Below are 25,987 nucleotides of genomic sequence, written 5' to 3' on the forward strand. Positions count from 1 at the left end.
CCATCACCTTCATCACCACTGAACATGTTGTACATCAAAATAATGTCCCCTCTTAATCGCCTCACTTCCAGCGTGAACAAGTTTACATTTAGCAACCTTGTCTCATAGCTTTAATCCTCCAGCCCCCTTAATTAGCTTTGTTGCTCTTCTCTGGACTCTCTCCAGCTCAAGGACATCTTTTCTGTGGACTGGTGACCAAAACGGAACAGCATACTCAAGATGAGGCCACACCAGTGATCTATAAAGTGGCAGAATTATTGCTTTGTCTCTATAGTGCATTCCCTTTTTAATGCAAGACAGTACTCTGCTAGCTCTGTTTGCTGCAGCCTGGCATTGTGTGCTGTTCAATCTTTTTCCATTTCTGACTTCCCTAGTGGAGTACCCATTAATGTGTATTCTGATTGCCTGTTTTTAACCCCTAAGTGCAATACTTTATATTTGACAATATTAAGTGGTCTATTCACAAAGCTACCGAAGGATCTAGACGTAGCTTCGGCTGATCCTTCGGATAGCTTCGGCCCAAGGACCCCTTCGGTTCAGGGCTGCTGTACAGGCTATTCACTATACTCATAGGAAGGTACAGGCTCCTGCACACAAATACACGCAGCACCTTTCCCCCCCTGGGATCAGCTCTCTGCACGGGCATGCACACCATACGGATGTGCATGCCCTTTAATTGAGCCCTTAATATTACTACATACTATTTTGCAGTTTATTTAAAATGATACCCACTAAAAAGGAATGGTTACATGTGGTATCCCTGTTCTGACAATAGTGAGACCCTACTCACCCCCTACTGAGTTCCTGACTTGGCAATAATGAAATATAAGATTATTTTGTCTGAGCTCCTCCGTTGCTTATTTACATCAGTATTTTTGACCATTATTTTGTTTAGAAAAGATTAATGTCTATCAAGCACAACCTTTCTCAGATTTTAACAATTTCAGTTTTGTGTCTCAAAAATATTCTTATTTACCGCACAGCAATGGCATAACTATTGTCATTGCAGGGACTGCTGCTGGTATGGGGCCTGGAGGTAGGAGGAGGCTCCATGATAAAGCCAGTTAAGCCAAATTAAACACAGAATGTGTATGTATGTGAAGATTATACATATCCAGTACTGTACTAAGTGTTGGAGAATTGGCTGTGACTCTGACCCGTGTCTAGTACATAGGGTCTGACAACAGATGCACAGGAAGAGTCTTGTGACTCTTTGGAATTGTAATGATGCTAGTCACAGCTTTCCTTGGATTATTCTGTACTGCATGCAGTTGCTGTAAGCTGCTGGATGTCTAACTTGGTGCCTAAGCAGTATAGTCCTAGTCATCCTCCGCATCTGTGGTCGATATATTAACTCCAGAGCTTCTGCTGCAGTCTAGCTACTCTGAAAGTAACCCCACATTTACAACCTTCCTGTGGGTGTAAAAACTCCTAGCATGTCTACAGCTTAAAACTGACAAGATATCTGGAGTTCTGCAAAAAAGAAAACCAAAAAAAAACAAACCACAATTTTAAGCTGGACTTAAGGAATTATCTTTTTTTGAAATTTACATCCAGCTAGGTTACATCTAATTCTTCATATCTCACATCCAGAGGGCCACTGGGGATGATAAAATTCACTGCAGGGCCTGTGCTACACTAAGTGCTAGTTTCTTCCGGGTGCCATCTTGTATTTTTTTCAGTGCATACAGGACATTCTCTTATTGGATGAGGTGGAAATGAGGGGCAGATGACTCCACAATTGCCACCTCACCCAACCAGAGAACACCTTGTATTCATTGAAAAAAAATGCAAGATATTTTCTGAATGGCAGCAGTGCCAAGCGAGTAACTCCCTGTGTTCAGTATAGAGATTGCAAGTCACTCAAGCGACACCAGAAGAATCCAATCAATGACTGTACGTAGTACAGACTACTAAAGTGAATTTCTGCATCCCCAGCGGCCCTTACCAGATTAAGGTAAATAATCATACTAAGGTAAATTTGCTTTTATATTTGAAAAATGACTGTCTCATTTCTTTCAATTTTGTATTCTTCAGCCTGTGGTAACAAAGTCGATCCTGTATATGAAGCACTCCGGTTTGGGACTTCTTTGGCACAGAAGACCAAGAAGAGCAGTTCTGGAAGTGGATCCGACTCACCAAATCGGAGCTCTGTAATACTTTGCTTAAATTAATGTTACATTTATTACTGTATCTTGTCATCCATTATGCTAGTGAGGGTTTTTTTGTAACACAGTCTTTATACACCAGATTTTAGCTGCTTTTGTAGAGCTTATTGGTATCAGAATATTATCTATATTTTATATGTTAAATCCACTGAATTTATATACAATTAGAATTACTGAAAAAAATGATTTTTTTATTAGTAATTGTTTGTGGAAATTGATGTTTCCAGCTTTAAATAATAACATACCTTGCAAGAACATAAATTCTAGGAGATTAAAATGTACTTTTTAATGGCAATTGCCACCTCCATTTGACCTGTAGTGTATTTTGTTGCAATTTAAAAGAATTTACTGCAGCTCAACTGAAGTTTAAATCCATAAAATGTCCTTGGGGGAAACAATGTGGTTTTAAAATTGTCTAATCAGCATCTATAAAAATTTCGAAAATTTGTATATAGTCACTTTGCCCAGGCAAACAGCCTCTTCAGCCATCAGGTGGCTTAGTTGTGGTGAGTTCCATCAATGCCAAAATAATAATATCCAGTTGCATATAAATACCCACAATTACCTGTTAAGCCTGCCAGTGAAGACTACCTAATGCAGCTTCCTTTGATGGTGTGAAAATGATGCTGCACTGGTCCTGAATTCAGAGCAGAGTAGACCACTCCTATATAGGCTGTGCCTGCTTGCACTGCAGTGGACTAAAAAATGTTTGCAGTGGGCGTGGCTATCAGTATTGTAACTGCGGATTCACAAGCATTGTCATTTAGTCAACACCTGTCTACACTTAGTCCTACCCTCTGCTTTCTGGATTGGCAGCACTGCCCCTGTTGCTAAAACCTTCCCACTGTGAGCAACAGTGTCTGGGAGGGAAGTGTGTGAAACACAAATGAGGGATGATTTGGCTCAGGCAGGGCAGGTAAAGGAAGTTTTTCTTTTATTTTTTGAGCCTTGTTCATCACACAGTGACTGGTTTTGATACTTGTTTAGACTATAATACAGAAGCCTTTAGTTGTACTTTAACTATAGTGGGTGCTGAAGGTGACAGCCAGTTATTATCTCATCATGTAAAAGTAATGGTGGCATTGTTGGAACTTCTTGCACAGCCTCACAGAGAAACACAAGCACACATTGTGATATGCATGCTGCACATGGCTTGAAAACAGGAAGGAAAACAGCTTTATTCAATACAACAGCTTTACAGCTTTATTTCTTTTAAATACAACAGAGCATATACCATAGATACTGTATAACAGAACTTATAAACACTGGCATCTAGTGACCGAAATTGTATACTGCAGAAGTTGCTGCTATAAACACAGTAATGTGTATTCTAACAGGCATCACTGTGCTGCACATAGCTTGTTCACAAAGCAGATCTGTAGGAAGGATCCCACAGGCCCAACCACTACAGGCAGCCTGCAGAAAACTACAGGAGGGGGTGGATATAAGACCATTCACCCTACACAAAAAGAGAAAGCAGCCATGACGTGTCTGAATAAAGGAACCTCCAGCTCAGAGGCAACATTTCATAATGGATTATTGCACAGATCTGGAAGAAATCTACACAGTAAAGCAAGATTTAATTAACAATACATATGCCCTTGTATTTAGACAATTTCCAAGAGTTCAGCTTTAAGGGTACATTGACACCAGCAGCCACGCTCAACCGCACGGCTGCTGGTGTGCATGTCCTTGAACAATATTGATCGAGCTGTTAGTTCTTTTTTCTTTTGAGAACTTTATTGAAATATCATAAGTGTATATTCATTCAGTTCTATGGGTTTACCACAGTGCAATGTGGTTGTACCACATGTCACTGCGGTGTGCTTATAAAAGTACTGCATGTCGTACTTATTTTAAATGCACACCTTCAGAATGCAGTGGTGTGAAACGAGGCCATACATGACAAGGCAATTTGCCTTGTCTTGCGTTCTGGCTGTGCATAACAATTGCATATGTCGCCAGCATGCTATACATTTTCACTTAAGAGGACTTTACTGAGGAAACCACCATAATAACATGCAGTGTTTTTAAACCATGTAAGGCTGTCTTTATCAAGCCAATTACTGAAAAACACACTACACTTCAGTTGGAGTTAAGCATATTGCTAGTATGCATGTGGTTTTGAAGAAATGTGTAGGGTTTTGCAGGGGAATTAAGTTATTAACCAAAGTTAGCTTGCATTAAGTAGACAATTTTCATTATAATGCTTTAAAAACCTTACTGTGATTTTATGTTTTAGCTGATGCCCAGCTTAGCTGCTTTTGTCTGTATGCCATAGTTAGCTTACATTTGCTTATTTCAGGTGAATACAAAATATAATGCAATAGATGATAAAGACATGGTAGTAGGTATCTCAGTTATTGTGCAGAATGTATGTCTATTACACTGTAATATGTTATTCATGCCACTCTAGTGTGCAGACAGATAATAATGTTTTTAATACTACCGCCCTGTTTACTAAGATGAAAAAGAAAGATGATAGCCATACACCGGCATCCATCTGTGGATACAGTCTCTCTGTCCAGTAGAAGATCACAAGTGAGGGCACAGTCTCCACCAGCCATTCATCTACTAGCCTTGAGAAGGGAAAAGGGAGGAAGGAGGACTGTTGTGCCTGTGTGTTTGTGGAAACGCACACAGGTTACTAGCACACACAAGGATGGCTCTATAGGACCCTGCAAGGGAAAGAAGCCACCCTAAAGAAGACTGTCAGGACAGGGCTCAGGGGACCAGCTGATTCTGCAGGAAACTAAAACTTTTAAACATCATAAAGAAGCTTCATCCATTCTAAGGGATTTTGTCAATATTTGAAAAACCTCTTGACTTTAATATCACTATATGCTTCACTCCATTCCAACCAAAATGGAGTAATAGGTTTTGAATGGAGTCTCTGTTCGAAGGTTATTTTCACCTGAAATTAGATAAATACATTTCAGTAAGGTAAACATTTACTAATAAAGGCAGATGTGGCACAACACAACAAATAAGGCAATCATGGATTACAACAGGTTTCACCAAACATACTTTTGGTAGCCCTGTTTGATAAATCTGTTGCCATGATTATCTGTTTCATTGTTTTGCAAAGCTACAATGCAATCTCCATGTTTATTTTTGGTGCTGTCAGATTGAGTTACACACTGACACCTTTACTGCCATTTATGCTTTGTGTAGTGCATGCTGCATTTATGTTGTCATGTTTACCTTTAATATTTACATAAAAGAGCAGTAGCTCATATGACAAATTAAATGAAAAATAAAATTAACTTAAAGTTTATTTCCACTTTTCCAGCCAAATTGGGACGACACCTACTTTATATTTGTTACATTTTCCCATTTACGTAGCATAACATAAAAAAAATGACTGCTTACATTTCTACCTGCTTCCAAAACTAAAGTTTTCCCTTACTATGTAATGTTAAGAAGGGGACTGGGGAGGTCGTGTCTACCATAAATAACCCTGTCTGTAGTGTGCTGCCAAATCTCATTATTATTTGTAAACTAGATTTTAGCACTGTCTGTCTTTACAAAGTGTTAAGGCTTGGGTTCTGCATTGCAGGTTAATGAGAGAAACTCAATTTGTCCCCACTTTGTCCTTCCCCTTTCATTCTGAAATTATAATTCCAGAGAAACAACTAGAACGGTAAGAACATTGTATAAAAAGAAATATTTGAGGTATGCTGTGTGAATGGGAACACATAACAAATAAACAGTGGGCATTTTTTAAATTTGACTGTAATAGTGGAACTACACTTTAAAGTGGGATTTTTCCACAATAGAAGTGGTGTTGTTGAAGATGGCATGTGTGAATTAGAGATTAATCAAAAATTGGTGGTTTAAAGTGTGTTGCAGATCATAATTACAAATGAATTCAAACAGGCAATTGTATGAATTGTTTGAACTTGGAAATTATCATTTGAGTTTATCTATGGACAATTGAAATGTTTTAAGGACTAGCTGTATTAATGTAACCTTGAGCTCTAAGGAAACGTTTAAAATTGTGAAATGAGTGTTCCTTTCATACTTAATCTAATATTGTTTTCAGAGAGCCTATTGATTTGTGATCTAGGGTGGGAATTTACATGAGATTTTTAAATGTTATTTGGTTGATTTTCAAAATAGAGGTTTCCATGTTTTTATCAGGCTTTTGTTTTTTTGTGATTCCCGTTTTATGTAGTATGTTGTATAATGATAGCATGAAAGTAGGAATGAACAGAGAAGCAACTTTTAATACAAATCTTATATGATGGTAGGAAAATATATTGCAAGGGTCTGACTTGCTATATTGTGACCCTGCAGTAGCTGACCAGTAGGTATAAACAGATTTTGGCAAAATTACCAATTTCACCATTCACAAAATGTTGCCAAAGCAGGAACTCTTACATTCTTAAATTTGCTAATTTAGATGCTGGAGTAGAATATGTAGAATATGTTATTATTGGGGGGTTTTTGAAGGCAGTAAAGCTAATTTCATTTATTGTTTTTTTTTTTAAACCTGTGTTTTTAATTATTTCTGTATTGTCACTGTAATTTTTTTAACTTTTTTTACTGTTGGCTTTTTCCTTTCTCTGGAAAACAACCCATAAAATGATGAGGCTAATGAGGGGTTGTTTTGTACAAAAACAGGTCCAGGGTAGTTGAAAGCAGTTAAAAACAAAAAAAAATTATTTTTGCCTTCCCCCATGACTCCAATACATTGCAATCAAAGTTTTGGGCAATAAAAACTTTCAGTTTTGTATACACCTACTGGCTAGCAGCTACACACAGCCTTTATTGTCATCTTGTAAGGTTTTTCTGGCTAAAGTAAATTTGCAATATATTGGTAGATCCAATCACCAAAATTGATTTCTCTATACATTCTGGCCTAATATGCTATACCTGCTGGTCCTTTGAGCCATTATACAATGTTATGTAACATATGGACCTTGCATTCTAAATGAGCAATTTAGTTTTCTGTCCAGGTGGTACAACATCAGATCACCAATCAACTTCTTTTGCGCCAATAATTGGGTAGTTATCAATGAAGTATTACTAATGTAGGGTATATATATATCAAATTATCTGATGAACCAGATGAAATTTGCACTGTGGGTGCCGCTGTTAGCACCCTTCTGCCTGATATCCATCAATCAGCTGATCAAAGTAGCAGGTTGGAAAATTCTCAGCCAAATGGGGTTTGCAGCCAATCAGCTACAAGCTCCGCTTGGCCACTGTCAGAATACAATGAAAACAGCAGGTTTGATGGAGGAATTTGTTATATGTTCTTCATTCAGCTGGAACATTGAACGAAGAAAATATATACGTGTATACCCAGCTTTAGTCATACTGTATCAGCAGAATTATTCATTTCTATGGGCAACATCAAATATTCTTCTAGACACTTCCAGATAAGAATAAGGTCCAAAGTTATCTAATGCAGATGTTGAGATTTTGAAAATTTGTATCTCTTGGGACTTGCCTGTGTTCTCTTCAAAAAACAGTTTTTAATTTATTTTTCAATTTACCTAATTGGCTATCTATTAAGCCCTTGATGCTATAATGTAAATGACAGAGCAGTACCATACAAAGGGGTAGATTTACTAAAAGCAAGTAGGCTGTTCACATTGCAAGGGAATTTGCACTTTGCAGGAGAAGTTTGCCCTTAACCTCCCTGGCGGTATGATTATTCAGGATTTTAGGTACCAAAAGCTGTACATTGTTTTTCAAGCAAATATGTTGTTTTACATTGTAGGCCTGTAGTTCTTAGTAAATCCTAGGAATAACTCACCTAAATCTGTCCAAACAAGAGTCCAGTAGACATCCCAGGTATGATAAAGTTTGAAACACGAAATAAAAAAATTATAATATAATATTTGTGAATGCGTTGAACCTCTGCTGACTTTCATCAGTCAATCAATGTGCACCTTTCCTTGCATGTGATTGGCTATTCTTGGCTGAGTGAAATTTCACCACATTTACTAAGCTACGGATAAACTTCCCCAGCAAAGTGCTAAGGCCTTGCAAAGTGAACAGCCTATTTGCCTTTAGTAAAGCATCCCCAATATGTAAACCCAATGTACAAGGGAACACTAAACATGAATAAACAGCCACATACAGCTGTTAAAACTAAGCTTGTGTACCCTTAAAGATTGTTTATATTTCTGAATGAAAGGATCCTAAAATGTCATCACATATTCATCCAAGTCATAATAAATAAACCAGAGCAGTTGAGAATTAGCAGAGGCATTAGACTTGATAGGAAAATTGAGAGGCTTGATTTTTTTCACAGGCTCCACTCAAAGCTTACACAGGGATGATGACTTTACTGGCCCCCATGTGCCAGTGCAGAACCAATCACAAAGCACCAGTGCTGTCACTCGAATACCCCAAAGTACCAGGTATTTGTTGCGCCTGGCAGCTGAATGGACAGCAGGGGACAGAAGGAAGGGTAACTATATGCTGCTAGAGAAGAGGAAATTACATTAAACCTGTTGTTTTGTCCTGCAAGGACAAAGCCTAACTTCCATTAAATCATAAACATGTGGCTTAAATACCAGCTGAACTTTAAATCTGTTTAAATCCATTAAATACATTCCAGGTGCATCAAAAATAAAGGTGGTCAGTTTAACCATTGTTTTCTTCAGAAAGCAGACACAGCGTAAATAAAAAAGCTTGCCCCCTGCCAGCCACCATTGTTGTGGATGCAGCATTCTTTCTGCAGTGGTCTGCCATACCCCTACTGAGTCAGAGCTAGAGCTCTCCACTACCCAGGGAACATGAGCTTTGCTGGTGGCAGACCTATAAATCTGACTCAGCAGGAGGCATGTCAGAATTTTGCAGAGAGGCCACTGGTTCCACACGGAGAGTGAGGATTATTCTCTACAGCTTGCTAGTAGGGGACAGTCAGGCTGTTGCTGCTGTCTAAGGAAAATTAATTGTAAGACTTTGCACAACTTTTGTTTTGATGCACCAGAAATGTATTTAGCTGATTTAAGTTGAAAGTGTATTTGGGCTTTAAATACTCACATGTATGCCATTTACAGTATATTGCCAAAGCATTCTCCCTTGAGACAGAAACTGTTTTTCATTTTTTCTTCCATCTCTTCCATGAGTGTCACATACTCTTTGTCCTGAGAGCCTGCAGATTCCCCCTAAGGCGACAGCTCTGCAGCCTCTGAGTCAGTGTGTAAATGAGGACACTGAGGGGAGTAGGAATATAATGTTTGCAGCACTTCTTTTTGCTAATATTGTAACTTCACAGGAAACTGTTGAAGTAGACTCTTAGGGGTCTATTCACAAAGCTGCCGAGGGCAGCCGAGTGAATGACCGATCAGAAGTGAAGTGAGCCGAACACCGTTCGGCTATTCACTTCAGGCTGGTACGGCTGATTTCAGCCGATATACGGCTGAAATCAGCCGTACATCGGCTTGCTTCGTGTGGCTTCGGATCAGCCGAACATGCTCAGCATGTTCGGCTGATCCGAAGCCACACGAAGCAAGCCGATGTACGGCTGATTTCAGCCGATATACGGCTGAAATCAGCCGTACATCGGCTTGCTTCGTGTGGCTTCGGATCAGCCGAACATGCTCAGCATGTTCGGCTGATCCGAAGCCACACGAAGCAAGCCGATGTACGGCTGATTTCAGCCGATATACGGCTGAAATCAGCCGTACATCGGCTTGCTTCGTGTGGCTTCGGATCAGCCGAACATGCTCAGCATGTTCGGCTGATCCGAAGCCACACGAAGCAAGCCGATGTACGGCTGATTTCAGCCGATATACGGCTGAAATCAGCCGTACATCGGCTTGCTTCGTGTGGCTTCGGATCAGCCGAACATGCTCAGCATGTTCGGCTGATCCGAAGCCACACGAAGCAAGCCGATGTACGGCTGATTTCAGCCGATATACGGCTGAAATCAGCCGTACATCGGCTTGCTTCGTGTGGCTTCGGATCAGCCGAACATGCTCAGCATGTTCGGCTGATCCGAAGCCACACGAAGCAAGCCGATGTACGGCTGATTTCAGCCGATATACGGCTGAAATCAGCCGTACATCGGCTTGCTTCGTGTGGCTTCGGATCAGCCGAACATGCTCAGCATGTTCGGCTGATCCGAAGCCACACGAAGCAAGCCGATGTACGGCTGATTTCAGCCGATATACGGCTGAAATCAGCCGTACATCGGCTTGCTTCGTGTGGCTTCGGATCAGCCGAACATGCTCAGCATGTTCGGCTGATCCGAAGCCACACGAAGCAAGCCGATGTACGGCTGATTTCAGCCGATATACGGCTGAAATCAGCCGTACCAGCCTGAAGTGAATAGCCGAACGGTGTTCGGCTCACTTCACTTCTGATCGGTCATTCACTCGGCTGCCCTCGGCAGCTTTGTGAATAGACCCCTTAGTGCCACATCTGTTTGATTTCCTAGTTTGTACTTTCCAGCTTATAATCATTAGATTTTGTGCAAGTTTGTGAATATTCTCACATCAATTTAAAATCTAAATTTAAAAAGGGAAGAATTTAGAAATGACAAATTGAAAATAACCTTGGCACTACTGTGTAGTAAATAGTAAATATATTACGTATATCTAAATACTTACTGCTACACACAGCAATAATCTATAAAGAAAGACCATTCCCCAGCTGGCAAATACTCCAGGCTCAATGTCAACCTTTTTTCTTATGTAGAGATCACTTATTTTTGGTGGTAAAGGTGTGGCCTCATTATAGCTATAGGCTTGAAGGATACTTTTTATATTGCCTCTGTTGCAATCTGTGAGGTCAGTTGATAATTTTACAAATTACAGTGCTTACATTAAAGTGACTGTCACTTTAACAAAATTGTAAAACTGCTGACAGGTACAAATTGCATGCACAGGTATAAACAGCAAATATTGAGAGGCATATACAGCAGTGTCCAATGCCTTTGCTCCACCCAAAATGCTGAGTCATTGCAGTTGGGCAAAGCTCTTGTTGGGCATTTGGGCAAATCACTTTCTGCCAGTGTCAAAATTGTCTGCTTCCTCCTGCCCCCATTCTTATTGACCAATCAATATGATGGGCTGTCCCTCTGGCTTGCTTGTACGTGAGCTTTTAAACTAGTAGACAGTTATGTGGCCTGCTGTATCTGAATGATCCAGCATTGGGTCAAAGTGAGAGTCTGAAGCTACGCCGGTATGTGCAGCCACATCTAGGTGCATGCACTTTATATCTGTTAGCATTTTGTTTCCTAGAATTACTTTAAACTACAATGTTTAATTAGCAGTAACAAAAAATGTAAATAGGGGAATAGAACATGAGGACATGCTAGATGTCAATCAGTAGCAATGTTAAATGCTTTCAACTAAAAACAAATGTTTGTTCCAAAAAACACCGTAACCCCTTAATTATAAAACTGCGATTTCTTACGGGGCTATTCACAAAAGGGTGACGAGTTTGGAGAAGTCAGGAGAAGTGAACAATCTAGGACAACATAGCCGAACTGGAAAGTGAGCTGAATTGGAGAATTTTTAAAAAACAGCTATTTTGGCCTAGCTTGTTCCCTTCTCCTGCCAAACTCTTCACCCTTTTGTATATAGCCCTGTTAAAGTGTGTAATAAATGTAGTCAATAAAATTAATTAGGAACATGATTGTAAATGTAGGTTTTTCTATTTTAATAAAACCCATGGAAAGTATGTTTGAACTATTATATATAAAATAGATGTCTGTGACTTCTTTAAGCTTTCTATGTTTTTAAGCACTAAATATTTTTGTTCTGCTTTCTGGCACTACCTTTTTAGTAAGCACAATTACTGTATTTACTTTGTTGCATTAAAAAAAATTGCTTATAGCATTTTATGTTTCTTTTCCTTCCAATCTGTTTTCTCTTTTTGTGTTTTTGATTGATATTTCTGGGTTTGAAAGTATATTCAAATTTAAGAGCAATAACTATTTTCAGTTTTCTGCATGTCTCTATGTGAATCTTTTTCTTTCTGTTTGTTGAGAAACCCCTTTCTTTACAGTACATTATCTAAACTTGTACTAACAAATTTATTAAAAAATAGTGTTTTCATTTTAGGATAGGCATAGGTATTTGACAGCTGCCTTAATGTATTTTCTAATTGTATTCTATTTGTAAACTACTAAATAAAGTGGATTATTTAAATTAAACTAAGCGTTTGTTACTAATAATACAATTGTTTTACTGTATGACTATAACGAGGACACAGTGCACTTTATTCACAAGTAAAATATATCATTATCATTATCTTAGGTAGGCAAGAAATAGATACATATCTAATATTTGTAAACATTTTTAAATAAAGAAATCTGCACATTTTTCATTTTCTATAAGAGCTGTACATGAAATATATTTATTATATATATAATATTTTCTTTAATACTATTCTGTAATTGTAGCATTAAAATAAACAGCTGTATAAATTGATATTGAATTCTGATATAATGATACTGATATAATGATATTAAAGAGACTTTTTTTCTGATATTATATTTTAAGAATATAAAACCTAGGCAAGCATTAAAGGTTAAGTATTTATTCATAAAAGTGTCAGCACTTTAAAAAACATTATAAGATTTTGTGCATGTCACTTATTTTAAAGCTTTAGCTTTTGGCCATGTTATGAGGTTTTCACAACCTGGTGAGCATGAATGCTTGTAGCTTATGCTGATGTAATTAACATCCAGTGCTGGTCTGCAAGATCTTAGGCTATTATGTTTTTGGCAACACAGTCCCTACAACCTCTCCTTTGTAGGAATTCGGTACAGTTTATAAAGTGAGCCCACCAGAATAAAGTTCCTTATTTGTTTTTAAAGTGACAGTTACTTTAAGCTGAGTTCAATGAAATTTGAAAATTGCATACACATGGCTGAAAAAAAGATACTTATCCTTGTGTTAAAGCTTTGAGATTTAACACAAAACCTACTGGGTGTTTGCAGTAAACGGTGTCTGGTCCAACTCATGACCCACTTCTCCTTCTTCAACGAAGAGGCTGGTCTGGTTGCAGGTGATGCCCTTGTTAAGACTGTATACTGTATTTAATACACAACCTACAGGCATGCAGACTTGTAAAATTTGTACAGAAAGAAATAATCTTCAGCTTTTTTATCAAAACATATATTTTCATTAAAAAGAAAGAGGTGTTAGAACCTAGATAATACTGATTGGTTTCTAGGCATTTATATTTTAAAAGGTTTACCACTAGTTTCCTAAAAAAATGGACCCTTTCTTGAGACTGCCACATGTGGTAGCTTAAAATATTTCCCTTTCATAACACTTTGGGGTCTATTCACTAAGCTGCCTTAGGCAGCCGAGTGAATGACCGACCTGAAGTGAAGTGAGAAAAAAATAAAATAAATGTTCCCATTGAAATGCGTTGCTACATTACTATTGGCTATTTCAAATTGAAATAGCCAATAGTAATGTAGCAATGTATTTCAATGGGAAATGTTTTTTATTTTTTTTTCTATTCTGACATCGCTCCGTGTCAGAATAAAGAAAAAAAGAAACAGCAGTGTTTCTCTCCTTGGCGGCCGGGAGCAGGAGACTCCCGGGGCACCAGTGAGAGTTAGCTATGCGTTTGGCTCGACTGAGCCGCTCAGCCACGTTCGGGAGCTGTACGGGCTATAGTGAATAGCCCGTACAGCACCCCTTTGGTTCTACTGAACCGAAGGGGTCCTGGGGCCGAAGGTAGCCGAAGGATCGGCCAAAGCAATGGCCAGATCCTTCGGCAGCTTCGTGAATAGACCCATTTAATTTTGCTGAAAGCAGGACAGATAATCTCATGTTTTACTTCTAACATTCTAACCAGAGTGCACACAGGTATATTCATAGATGCCTTTGGGACCAGGTAAGCAAAACAAGGTAGGGATAGCCAGCATCCAGTGTGTATAGTATAGTAGAAACTATGGAGTTGATTTACTAAAGGAAAATAGGCTGTTCTTAAAATTTCCTTTGCAAAGAAAACCCAATCATGTTCAAGAAAAGAAAAAAAAAAACAGCACGATGGAAGTCAGCAGAGCTTCACCTAATCCATTAAGCTAAGGAAACTTTCCTTTGCTAAGTGAACAGCCTATTTGCTTTAGTAAATCAACTCCAATGGGTCTGGTTTACTAATTACATATACTACAAACATTCCACAAACATGATGCACATTAATGTTTGTGCATCATCCCCATTATAGTCATCTAAAAGGCCAATTTTATTTCTTACATGAATTGTTTTCACTTTTCTTTTAGCCCCCATTACTTTTTAGAGGAGGATCACATCATGTCTAATGCCATTATTACAACGTTTTGATTTACATGGAACTCTTCAAATTTTTTGAATTTCCACTTTTCCTAATTATACAGCACTACCTGATATGTTTTGCTGATTGAATCTGCTCCTTCAGAGGTCTTGTGCAAATAATAGATAAAAGTACAAGTGCTAACAAAAACGAGGGGGGGGGGTTGATTGGAAACTGGGGGATTAAATATTGATGAATTGTAGAAATTACAAAAATGTGAAAAATTTTGACATGAATCAAGAAGTTGTAACAACGGTGTTAGACATAGTGGGATCCCTTCCAAAAAGTAATGGGTGCTCAAAAAATTTTTTCATGAAAGAAATAAAATTGAGCTTTTAGATTACTCTAATGGGGATGATGTACAAACGTTAATGTGTGTTGTTTGTGGAATGTTTGTAGTATACAGTATTAATGCCCCAGAAAAAGAGTAATATTTAAAAATAAATCTAGTAAATACTAATGAAATATATTTCACTCACGCCTGTGTACACCTCAAATACCAAGCCCTTTGAGACAGCTGCCCTAATGACTGATTAAGACTAATAAACCAAAAACTTTTGGTATAGAGGCCAAAGGTTTAAAATAATGATGTCTAAATTGAGAGTTATTCTATTAAAATGGCTATATTAAAAAAAATCACACTAAATATAATGCAACTAGACAAGGAAGAAAGTTTAAGCCCTTTTTTCAATAATTGCCAATTTTACAGGTTATTAACAACTTTTATATGAGTGGATTATCCACTCAAATGTCAACGGCTATTATGGAAGCTGATATTTTCTTGGGCCGCATAGATATCCACAAAGAGCTCCCATATGTTTGTTCCTACTGTCATCTAAACAAAATAAAAGAACCCCCAACCAGGTCACTGCCAGGTAAAGATAAAGCTTAGGGTATAGCACAAATACTGGCAATGCTAGGATTACAAAAATTACGTTATTAGACAAATATTTTAAACAAACTCCAAACCCATAAATAAAGGGTCCACCTTATTAAAACATTCAAAATTAATCAAAGGGCAATATTAGAAAGTCTCAAAATGTTGTTAAAATTCATGTTTATGTTCCAGCCCATCACTCTCTGTTCAGTGTGGGCGGATCTGTGGTACCTTACCTTATTCTGATCATCCTGGATCACTACGGTATTATACAGTACTCCCTGACTCTTTAACAGGATGTCAGCCTAGTAACTGTATGCGCTACTTACTTGAATGCACGGTCTTGGTCTACACAGTACTTGTGATGGGCACAGGTGAAGTGCCACTGCACAATTTGATTTATTATCATTATCCTACATGCCTTCTAATATCTGGGAAAATGTTGCTTAATTAGCTTGACACTTTTTTATCCTTCTTCATATATGCATTTTGAATGGTTGCTTCACTGTTTTATGAGTATTGATCTGCATGGGGATTGCATAGAGCCCTGGATTTACATAGATACAATATCATATTACAATAAAATATTGCTACTCCTCATGTCAAAAACTTTGTTTTTAATGCTCAGTTATGATAAAGCTATTCAGTATTTGTATGTGAATCCTGCTCCTTCAGTACTGTTTGGAGAACCTCCTGGAGCTCTACAAAATAATAATCCAGCTGATTAGGACTATGTTGCTATGCTTCTTTTAGTATGATTGTTTGCATTAGCTTCTACACCTGAAGTATTTAAAATAATTTTGTAGTTTCCTACAGTTCTACATGCCGGGGTGTGAACTTTGCCCCTTCAATGCTGATTGGAGGCCCTGCCACAATACAAATTGGAGACTGCCAGTGTTTTCTTGTGAGACAGGATATAACTGTTTGTGATATATTTTCTGATATATTTTGAATATATTCTGGAAAAGTTTTCTGGTCCAGGTATGACCATCCCTCCTGGAAATTAATGAACTAAGCTGTTGATCAACACTCTCACTTGGGGATTTTAAAATGTGGCCCGTTTATTTATGTTACATGATTTTACTAAGGCGGTCTCTTTATTTATGGTCTTAAAATATTCGTCAAAAAAAAATGTGTCTTATAAAGTATTTTTTGTAATCCTAACTTTACCAGTATTGGTCTATACCCTACGCTTTCTCTTTACCTCTCATATATAAATAATTTTTAAGTCTGGGTATCTTCCAGCAAGTAAAATGGCAAAAAAATAATTTTTCACATAATTCTATAAGGCAGTTAGAAGCAGAAATGTGCTTCATTTTTGGATCTTCTAGATATGGTCGAATCTGCTGCAGCTAAGAAAGCTATCAGCACTAACTGCACATTGATGTGAAGAATAAGAACTCAATATGAGGATGTTTTCCAGAAAATGAAATGATTAGAGCATTTGCAGACTACAGCAATAACTGTATTTTTTATAAAATATTATAAAATCTGCATCTTTAAACTTACTGAAGTTAAAGTGGATATCCAACTAAAACTTTAGTTTTAGCTTTGTATATGGTAAAAAAAAGAGTTAAAATAAGTTTCACATTTTTATATTGTCCATGTTTCTATTGGAGAGATTTTCCTTCACTCTCTACAAATTCATTACCAGGAGGGGTTGTAAAGGAAATTTCACAGGAATACACCAGCAATACAACCAATACAGCCCACCATGACCATAGTTCAGGGGTAGGCAACCTCGGCACTCCAGCTGTTTTGGAACTACAATTCCCATGAGCCATTGCAAGACTCTGACAGCCATAGGCATGACTCCCAGAGACAGAGGCATGATGGCATTTGTAGTTTTAGCACAGCTGGAGTGCCAAGATTGCCTATACCTGCCACAGTTCTTACCCTGCCCCACTGAGTCCAAAAAAAATACAATTTCAAATTATTTTTTGGGTGTTTTCAAGTTTTGTTTCACTCTTTCTTCTATCCTTCTATTTCACGTTTATTTGTTATTTGATGTTGGACTTCCAAAACATCAATCCACATTGTTGATGTTTACTATTGGCAATGTTTCTTTTTTTTTAAGCATCTTTCCACTTCTTGAGTGGTTACTAGAAGAATAAGTAACAAAACATGTGGAGGAACCCTAAACTTTGAAATATTTTCCTTTGTAACCCTTAATCACTATCAAAAACGAAAAATATTTTGGATGGACTTTTTTTAATGTTGACCTACAACTATGAATATTCCAATTCCAGGAACGCAGGATATAGTATATTCATCTGAACAATCTTTCTTCGTAAGACAAAAAGTATTATGTTATATTGAACAAGTTGTACTAAACAGAACAAATCATTCATTAGCACTGAACTGATTCATGAAAGGTAAAATCTCACTAAAACTAACTAAAAATTGGGAGCAGAAAAACCCCCAATTACAATGTAGATTCACTTTTTAGCATGCAGAGATCAGTAATGATAAAGGCATGAATTGTGTTTCATAATACATTCACAGAGTTTCCTTTTTTATTTAGTTCATAAGTTGTAGAATACTTGGCTCAGTGAATACCTGGCTCAGTGAATAATTACTTTGATTGATTATTAATAAAGTCCTGCCCTCATATAAAGTAAATAGTCTAGCATTAGGCGGTAGGACAAATGATAATGATTCATTTATGTGCTGTCAACATTCCAGTGTTTTAAAACCGCAGCTTTTTATCAAAACAAGAATGTCACGAGCAGGTGGTATTGATCTCCATTACTTTTGTCAAATACACCATCTGCCATGGATCCCTAGAAACATTTTGGCAAAGACACTCATCATTAGTCTGATGTGTCACAAAACTAATTAATTTGCAAACATAGATGTTCCTTCTATATATCATTCAGGTATTAGTCACAATCGTTCACATTTAGTATTAGTTATAAGCTATGAAATAGTGAATGCAAATGTACTTAGATTTTATATTCTTTCCATCACTTTTGAATGTTTAGTAAGGCTGAACTCCAGCCTTACCTTTTTGCGCACCTGTAGCAAGTCCTCTCCAGTGTAGAAATAGATTACTCTCAATTCTCTGCAGTCTTGCATCTCCATACTATATCCCTTTGAAGCCTCAGCCTCTATCATTCATCAGTCACTTTTCTCTGTGATCCATACAGTCCTTGGTCCCACTCTTACTGCTGTTAGGCTATTAGCTTTCTCCGCCATCAATCATTTTGATTTGGAACTTTATGTGAAAGAACACATACCTTGCATCCCTTTAGACATGCTTGCAACCAATAGTCAACCAATCAGCAGAGTGCAACGCTAAAGTGTGCAGCACTCAGTGGCCAGCAGTGAGAAGCATGCACATCTACAGAGATCCCGAAGATGTGTTCTTTCATATAAATCTTTCCAAAAAGATACAGGGCTGAAAGCTGTGATGTTTTCAGGAGCCTTCCAGGCCTCTCCCACCAAACAGCAACAGGCAGACCCAGTGATGACACCTAATCAATACTCAACAATCCCCCTTCATTAGGGCTTAAGCAATTCCTTGCATACACTGAAAGGGAAGTTATATTAAAGCTTCATGTGTTTCTTTTATATTCTTAAGAACAACAAGAAATCCTTTGTGCTTTATTAAAAATGATCACTTCTTGTTTTCTAGTGGCTCCCCGCAATACTCTCCCCCACCCCCTGCATGGGTACTTTCATCAGCTAAGCAGCTGCTATCGGGCACCCGTGCATGCTCGTTCCTGGCCGTGCACGCAAGTGGCTGTGTGCGTCCATGCACACACACAGTAGTGCGGCAGGTCACCCCCCTACTCTTCCCCCAACAGGTTGATTGACAGCAGAAGGAGCCTGTGGCTCCTCTGCCCTCAATCTCCTCTTCTGCAAAAAGGAAGTTTGGATGGAGGATCGCTTTGGGGATCAGCGGCGGTGACAAGTGATGCTGACAGGTAAATGTTGGGGGAGACAGGGGATCAAAAAAGGTACTAGGCGTTTTTTACCTTAATACAGGGAATGTATTAAGGTAAAAAAAAAAACGCCCAGCCTTCAGTAATCCTTCAACTCAGGAACCTTTGTATTAGGGCTTGTGTATCAAAGACAAAAAACAAGTAGTTAATGGATTTCATTAATGTACAGTTTTGCAATCAGTCCTTATGTATTGTGTACTGACTGCACAATATTTTTTTAACTATTTTATTGAACTAATACACTGTAATTTTTAGTTCTTGAAAAAACCTGCCTGGACTTTTCCTCTTAAATTGCTGCCTACTAAAGCTGCTTACATAGTGTTCATTGAGTCTTTGTTGTACAATATTTCTGGCTATTGCTTGTGAAATAAAACATGCATTGCCTCTCCCTTTGAAATTGCAGCCTAATAAAGCTGCTTACATATTGTGCATTGACTGTGCAAAATATTTGGCTATACTATGTTTAGGGAGGGATCAGGGAGGAGTGAAACATCCCTCTTAAAGCCTCCATAAAAATTGATCCCTTCTTTACTGCCAGCACCCCAACAGTCCTTCTCCTTCTAACTGCCAGCATGATTTCCCTCCTCTATTTGGTGCATCCTGCACTACCCCCTAACACTGCCCCTCCTTTTTTTTTTTGCCAGCACTCCAAACATCCTACTACTCCTCATATTCCTTCTCTGTCTCCTGCTGCCTCACAGCATTCAACATACTGGTGGAGGGCAGGTTTTCTGTGGAAAGTAATGGTGGCTTGCATATGCTCTTCAGGGTAAAATGATGGCAGTTGAGTACCTGACATTGCTGTGTAGCACAGGACACAAAAAAAGGCATACACATGGTGTTAGGCAGAGCTGAAATGAAGACACTGGGCATGGGGGGGATTTGGGAAAATGTTTTTCTTTCGTAGCAGCCAAGCAGAGGTTTGTGGACTAGCCCTTGGGATAGCAGCCACCAAAATTTCTGCCAACTAGCAGAGGAGGAGGTGGAAAAGGGTGCAGGAGGAGCACTAGAAAGGCAATTGGCTGCTCTGAACCCTTAAAGTGATATTAAATTTAAGATGTTTCTAGGCTCTTTCTTTCTAGGCTCTTTCAAATGCTGATTAAATTGCTTACAATGGATGCTGCTCTTTGATGTTTAAAAGTTTTAGTTTCCTGCACAATCAGCTGGACATCTGAGCACTAGCCCTGATATCCTGTTTCACGGTGGCTTCTTTCCTTTGCAGGGTTCTATGGAGTGTGTGTGCTAGTAAGCTATGTGTGTTTCCACAAACACACAGGGGTCTATTCACGAAGCAGCCACAGGATCTAGCCGTAGCTTCGGCTGATCCCTCGACTAGCTTCGGCCCCAGGACCCCTTCGGTTTTACTGATAGCCCGTACAGCTCCCGAAGTGGGCTGAGTGGAAGGCATATGCAGAGGTGAAAGCCGAAGCTGGCCGAGCGGCCGGCCACTGGCCGAGCGGCCGGCCGACGGCCTGCTTCTGACAGCTGGGCGGAGCCAGCCGTGATCTTACGGCTGGCTCTGGCCCCTTGCCGAGAGATCAGCGTTCCTGGTTACTAAGTAACCAAGGACACTGATCTCCAGACAGCCCAACTCTCCCGGGCGCTCCGGGAGTCTCCCGCTAAAGGAAAGTTTTGTTCTGCACGATCGAGCAGAGTAAACCTTTCCCTGCTTTTTTTTTTTATTCTGACATGGAGCCGTCAGAATAAAAAAAAATGTTCACAAAAAGAATGCATTGCTAGATTCCTATTGGCTATTTCAATTTGCAATAGCCAATTGCAAACTAGTTATTGCACCCGCCCACTGCTGCTGTCAATCAGCAGAGGGGACCTGCAGTTCTCCATCAGGTCCCCTCAAGTTTTTTTTTTTTTACGGCAGCAGAACCGCCCAGCAAATAGAAAACAGTTGGGCAAAGCTAGCTGTCACTGCTAGCTCCGCACAATTGTTTTCATTTTTTCTACTTTTTAAACAATGTTTCTGTTCTGCTCTGTCCCACAGACCGAGCAGAACAGCCGAGCCGAATGCCGCTCGGCAGCATTCGGCTATTCACTATTCACTCATTGCTGTTCGGCATCTATAAGAATAGACCGAACAGCAGCGAGTAGCCTGCCGGAGGTTCGGGCCGGCCGAACATGCTAAGCATGTTCGGCCGACCCGAAACCACCCGATGTACGGCTGATTTCAGCCGACATACGGCTGGAACCAGCCATACCAGCCTGAAGTGAATAGCTGAACATTGTTCGGCTCACTTTGCTTCAGGTTGGTCGTTCACTCGGCTGCCTACGGCAGCTTAGTGAATAGACCACACAGGCACAGCAATGCAAGCCATTTTTCCCCCTTCTCCCCACTCCTCCATCCTCCCACCTCCCTTATCCAATCTAATAGATGGACAGCTGCTAGAGACTGTGCTGTCCCTTATGATCTTGTACTGGACAGTACGTTCAGGGAAGCTGAGCTGAGAGAGTTGGAGCCAACTGTTTGAAAACATGATGAATGGGCAAAAATGTAAACAAATACTTTGCTGAGCAATGTATGTTTGTTTGATCTGGAATCATTATTACAAAAAAGTTTGGTTTAACACTACTTTAAGGAGGCGGAGGAGTAGGAAAAGGGCCCATTAGCAGGCCTAGAATAAATGGATTCTATGCTCCCTTTAAGAGGAAAAGGGCAGATAAGCAGGCCCAAAATACACAGCTGCTATAATCCCTTCAGAAGGAAGACGAAAAAAAGAGCCACAAACTTTATGCTAGACCATATGTGAGAAATTAATGTAAAATAAATGTATATAAAAGCTACAAATACAACATCACAGTTTTGACAGCTGAGTCTGATACAGACTCCTTCTGTCCTTTGCCTTAAAGCAAGATTTTGGGAAGGGTGGGTAGCCTATGGCCAAAGGATTAACAAACAAATGTTTTACTCTTTTATTTGCAAAAATAAAATAAAAAATAAATAGCAATACTATAGTCTATGAAATATATTTGGTGGTAATTGTTATGAATCAGTGTAGATTTGGCTTGCAGAAAGTGTACACTATGTACAGGTGAAACTCAAATAATTAGAATATCATGCAAAAGTAATTGCAGTAAGTGCTGCAAAAGGGGCCCAAACCAAGTACTGAGTACATATGCATGCTTGTACTTTTCAGAGGTCCGATATTGTTCTATGTACAATCCTTGTTTTATTGATTGCATGTAATAATCTACTTTTTTGAGGTTGTGGATTTGGGGTTCTTGGGGTTTTCATGAGCTGTAAGCCATAATCATCACAATTATGACAAATTACGGCTTGAATTATCTTGCTTTGCATGTAATGAGTCTATCTCATATATTAGTTTCACCTTTTAAGTTGCATTAGTGAAATAAATGAACTTTGCACGATATTCTAATTATTCGAGTTTCACCAGTATACGCCCCATTACGAGGGTCGGAAAAGTCTACTTTATTTATTACTGCAGCAAGGTTGTCTGCTTTATACATCCTATGCAAAACAGGCCATATGTAGGTAAAAGTACTGCATTAGCCCCAGGTGGTGCTTTACTATAAGGCCAAATTGGCTATTTTTTATTCAACAAGTAACGTTAGTTTAGTTTGTGAGAGAGCCCCTGTGGCCCTCTAACATGAAAAATATATCCTACAGGATCATGAAACTTCGTATTTGCTAACACAGACTTTACTGTTGTTAAGTGTTGTTTCCACCTATTTTATATGGCTGATTTAAAGTTAAAAAACTGTCTTCATTTTGAAAGGATGCAACATAAAACTGACATTTTGACATTTGGGTCCAGGTCCAAAAGCATCAAACAGCCAGCGTTTGAAAGCCCCAGGGCATCAGATATGCAATATATTGTTTGCATCCCAGAGCATTAACTGACACTGGTTTCCAAAGCATTAACACATAAATGTTTGATGTTCAAACCTTAAAACAACCCTCCTATACATTTCCCTGTGATTGAAGAAATAAATTAGTTATTTCATTATGTTATATGTTATAGGCATCCATTGTGGTTTCAGCATTTTAAACATTTACTAATCTTCGCCCCTAATCTATTTGTAGATAGACAGATATGTGTGTTTGGGTATTTGGATGTCTGTTTTACTGTTTGTGTTTTTTCTGGAATATCTTACAGACTGCGGATCTGGCAGATGTGCCTGAAGAAGGAGATAGTTCATATTTATTGGATGTAAATAGACAACGGAGTGATAGTGGTGAGTTTTTTTCCAGCATGATCAATGTTATTCTGAAATATGCTAATTATATCTGATAACATACTGCAATCAAAATAAAGAAAATTGCAAAGGGGTATAAAAATGCCTACATTGGTTCCACATTTTATAAACGGGTGGTGGCAAAATCAGGTGTAATCAAATTTAAAAGGTATTGGATATGCCAAAAGCAAACAAAGTGCGTATGCATTTATAAATAGAAGGTATTACAGGGATTACAGTGGCACTAACCTCAGGAGTTAAATCTAAGAAATGCACTCAAGTACCTTAACTATTAACAAAAATGGAGCTTATGTGTGTATCACTCAGCTGTAGATCCTCAAATCATCTCTGAATTGGTGAATAATAATAGGTATGCAGCGCTATGGGTGCAAAGCGAGTACAATGAGTCCAAGCACCGGCGCGTCCCCAGTGTGTCATGTGACCTCAGCCACCTGCACCGCACACTGACAGCATCCTGGGGAGTGTGTGCAGAGACTGGGGGGGGACATCTGCACTGATCAGGTAATCTATCGATTTATGGAACATCGGTGGGAGAGCTTATAACTAGATGCGAGGACTTCGCGGTTTATCAGTGAGCCTACTATTGTCAATATACAATAATATTGTGGTGAGTGTGCACTCTTAAGGGGGTGTTGGCGTGGATGCAAACACGGTATCGGAAAGATCATCAAGCACTTTTGGGATTGTGTTTCTACACACGTTGGATATAATAACACTAATTTTCACTATCTATCATTGATCAACCACATTGGATATGACACAAGTGGACTTTTTTGAACTTATATATTCTCTATGAGAGATTTTTTTCACTTTTTGTATTTATTGGAATACGTATTCATGAATTTATATTTTTGCACTTATATTTATATGTATATTTATGTTTATATGTAAAACACACACTACACAATTTTGCATTTTTGGCACCTTTTGCAACAATTTGATTGATAATAATTCATAGTTTATACTGAGATAATGGTTTATATTTTTAACACATGATTTGTATACTGTTATACCGTATATACTCGAGTATAAGCCGTCCCGAATATAAGCCGAGGTACCTAATTTTACCCAAAAAAATGGGAAAAAGTATTGACCCGAATATAAGCCGAGGGTGGGAAATGAGGCAGCTACTGGTAGATAGATACCAATAAAATTACATTAATATTTATTTAAAAGAAAAATAACCAAGCTCTGTAAGTGGAAAAGGGGGTACAGGGCTACATATCATGTACTACGGATCATTTAACCCATTCATATTAGCAGAGGATAATTGTAAATCTATTGTTCAGTGCACACACAATCAAAAGAGGTTTTCTGTATTAATTATATTTATGCACAACCAATGGATATTGGTTTATCATTAGTCTTTAGATTGGACTCATTGTACTAGCTTTGGACCTATAGCGCTGCATACCTATTAATATTCACATCTTGACCATAGTGTCTATAGTACAGCAGCTGTAATAACATCTATTAGTTCTCCAAATCCACCCATAAGCACAGATTTGTCATTACTTCATCTCTGAATTGGTGCTGACATTATCTTTCCTTCTGGAGGGTGGCTACTTTTGTTCCACATGGTCCCTGTATGTGTTGTAAAGTAGCCACTGCTCCAAGCTTGTTTCTGTGATGGACTATAATCACAATACAAATTAGTAAACTAATTGTGAGATTGTACTCCATAATGGGACTGATATACATTTTTGTTAATAGTTAAGGTACTTGAATGCATTTTGTTTAATTTAACTCGTGAGTTTAGTGTCACTTTAATGGCTGCATTGATCTCTGATGTTCAGGAAAGAATACACTTAGATCTGTCGAAGAAGTTTACTTCTGAAAGCATAGATGTGTCTTGGGCTTCCAGCATACATCCCAGACATTTTGAATCACTAGTTGAAGTGATTTTGTAAAGTATAAAAAATCTGTCTTGGACTATGAATAGATGCAGTCAACAAGGAGATGGCAATCAGCATTAATAATCAGTGTTTAGTAATGAACTGCAGACAGAATCAAGACAGCACTTCACAAGGTCACTAGGGGTATACTTCACTAACACTTACATCCATGGCAGTAACCTGCATGGGGTGTTTGGGAATGCCTGTACTGCAGAGCATGGATGATACCTGGCACCTTTACTTACATTTTATACTACTTAGGGGTCTATTCACGAAGCAGCCGAAAGATCTAGCCGTAGCTTCGGCCGATCCTTCGGCTAGCTTCGGCCCCAGGACCCCTTCAGTTCAGTAGAACCGAAGGGCTGCTATACGGGTTATTCACAATAGCCCGTACAGCTCCTGAACTTAGCCGAGCGGCTCAGTCGAGCCGAAGGCATATGCCTCGGTTCGGCTGAGCCGCGCTGAAAGCCGAAGCTGGCCGAGCGGCCGGCCATTGGCTTCTGACAGCTAACCAGGGACACTGATCTCCAGACAGCAAACTCTCCTCTCCCGGCCGCCCAGGAGAGAAATACTGACTTTTCTTTTTTTTTCTTTATTCTGACACGGTGC

At 38.8% G+C, this 25,987-nt stretch overlaps 1 protein-coding gene across 1 annotated transcript in view; it reads left to right on the top strand.

Moving 5' to 3' along the window:
- The window catches only part of STAC (SH3 and cysteine rich domain), a 187,153-nt gene that overhangs the window by 118,524 nt on the left and 42,642 nt on the right, over positions 1–25,987 (top strand). Inside the window, exons 5-6 of the mRNA XM_018557802.1 lie at positions 2,038–2,153; positions 23,384–23,462. Coding sequence (XP_018413304.1) covers positions 2,038–2,153; positions 23,384–23,462 — 195 coding nt within the window. The remainder of the gene's footprint in view (positions 1–2,037; positions 2,154–23,383; positions 23,463–25,987) is intronic.

This window comes from Nanorana parkeri, unplaced genomic scaffold, assembly GCF_000935625.1.
Source record: "Nanorana parkeri isolate BGI_ZX_2015 unplaced genomic scaffold, ASM93562v1 scaffold304, whole genome shotgun sequence".
Taxonomy (NCBI): domain Eukaryota; kingdom Metazoa; phylum Chordata; class Amphibia; order Anura; family Dicroglossidae; genus Nanorana; species Nanorana parkeri.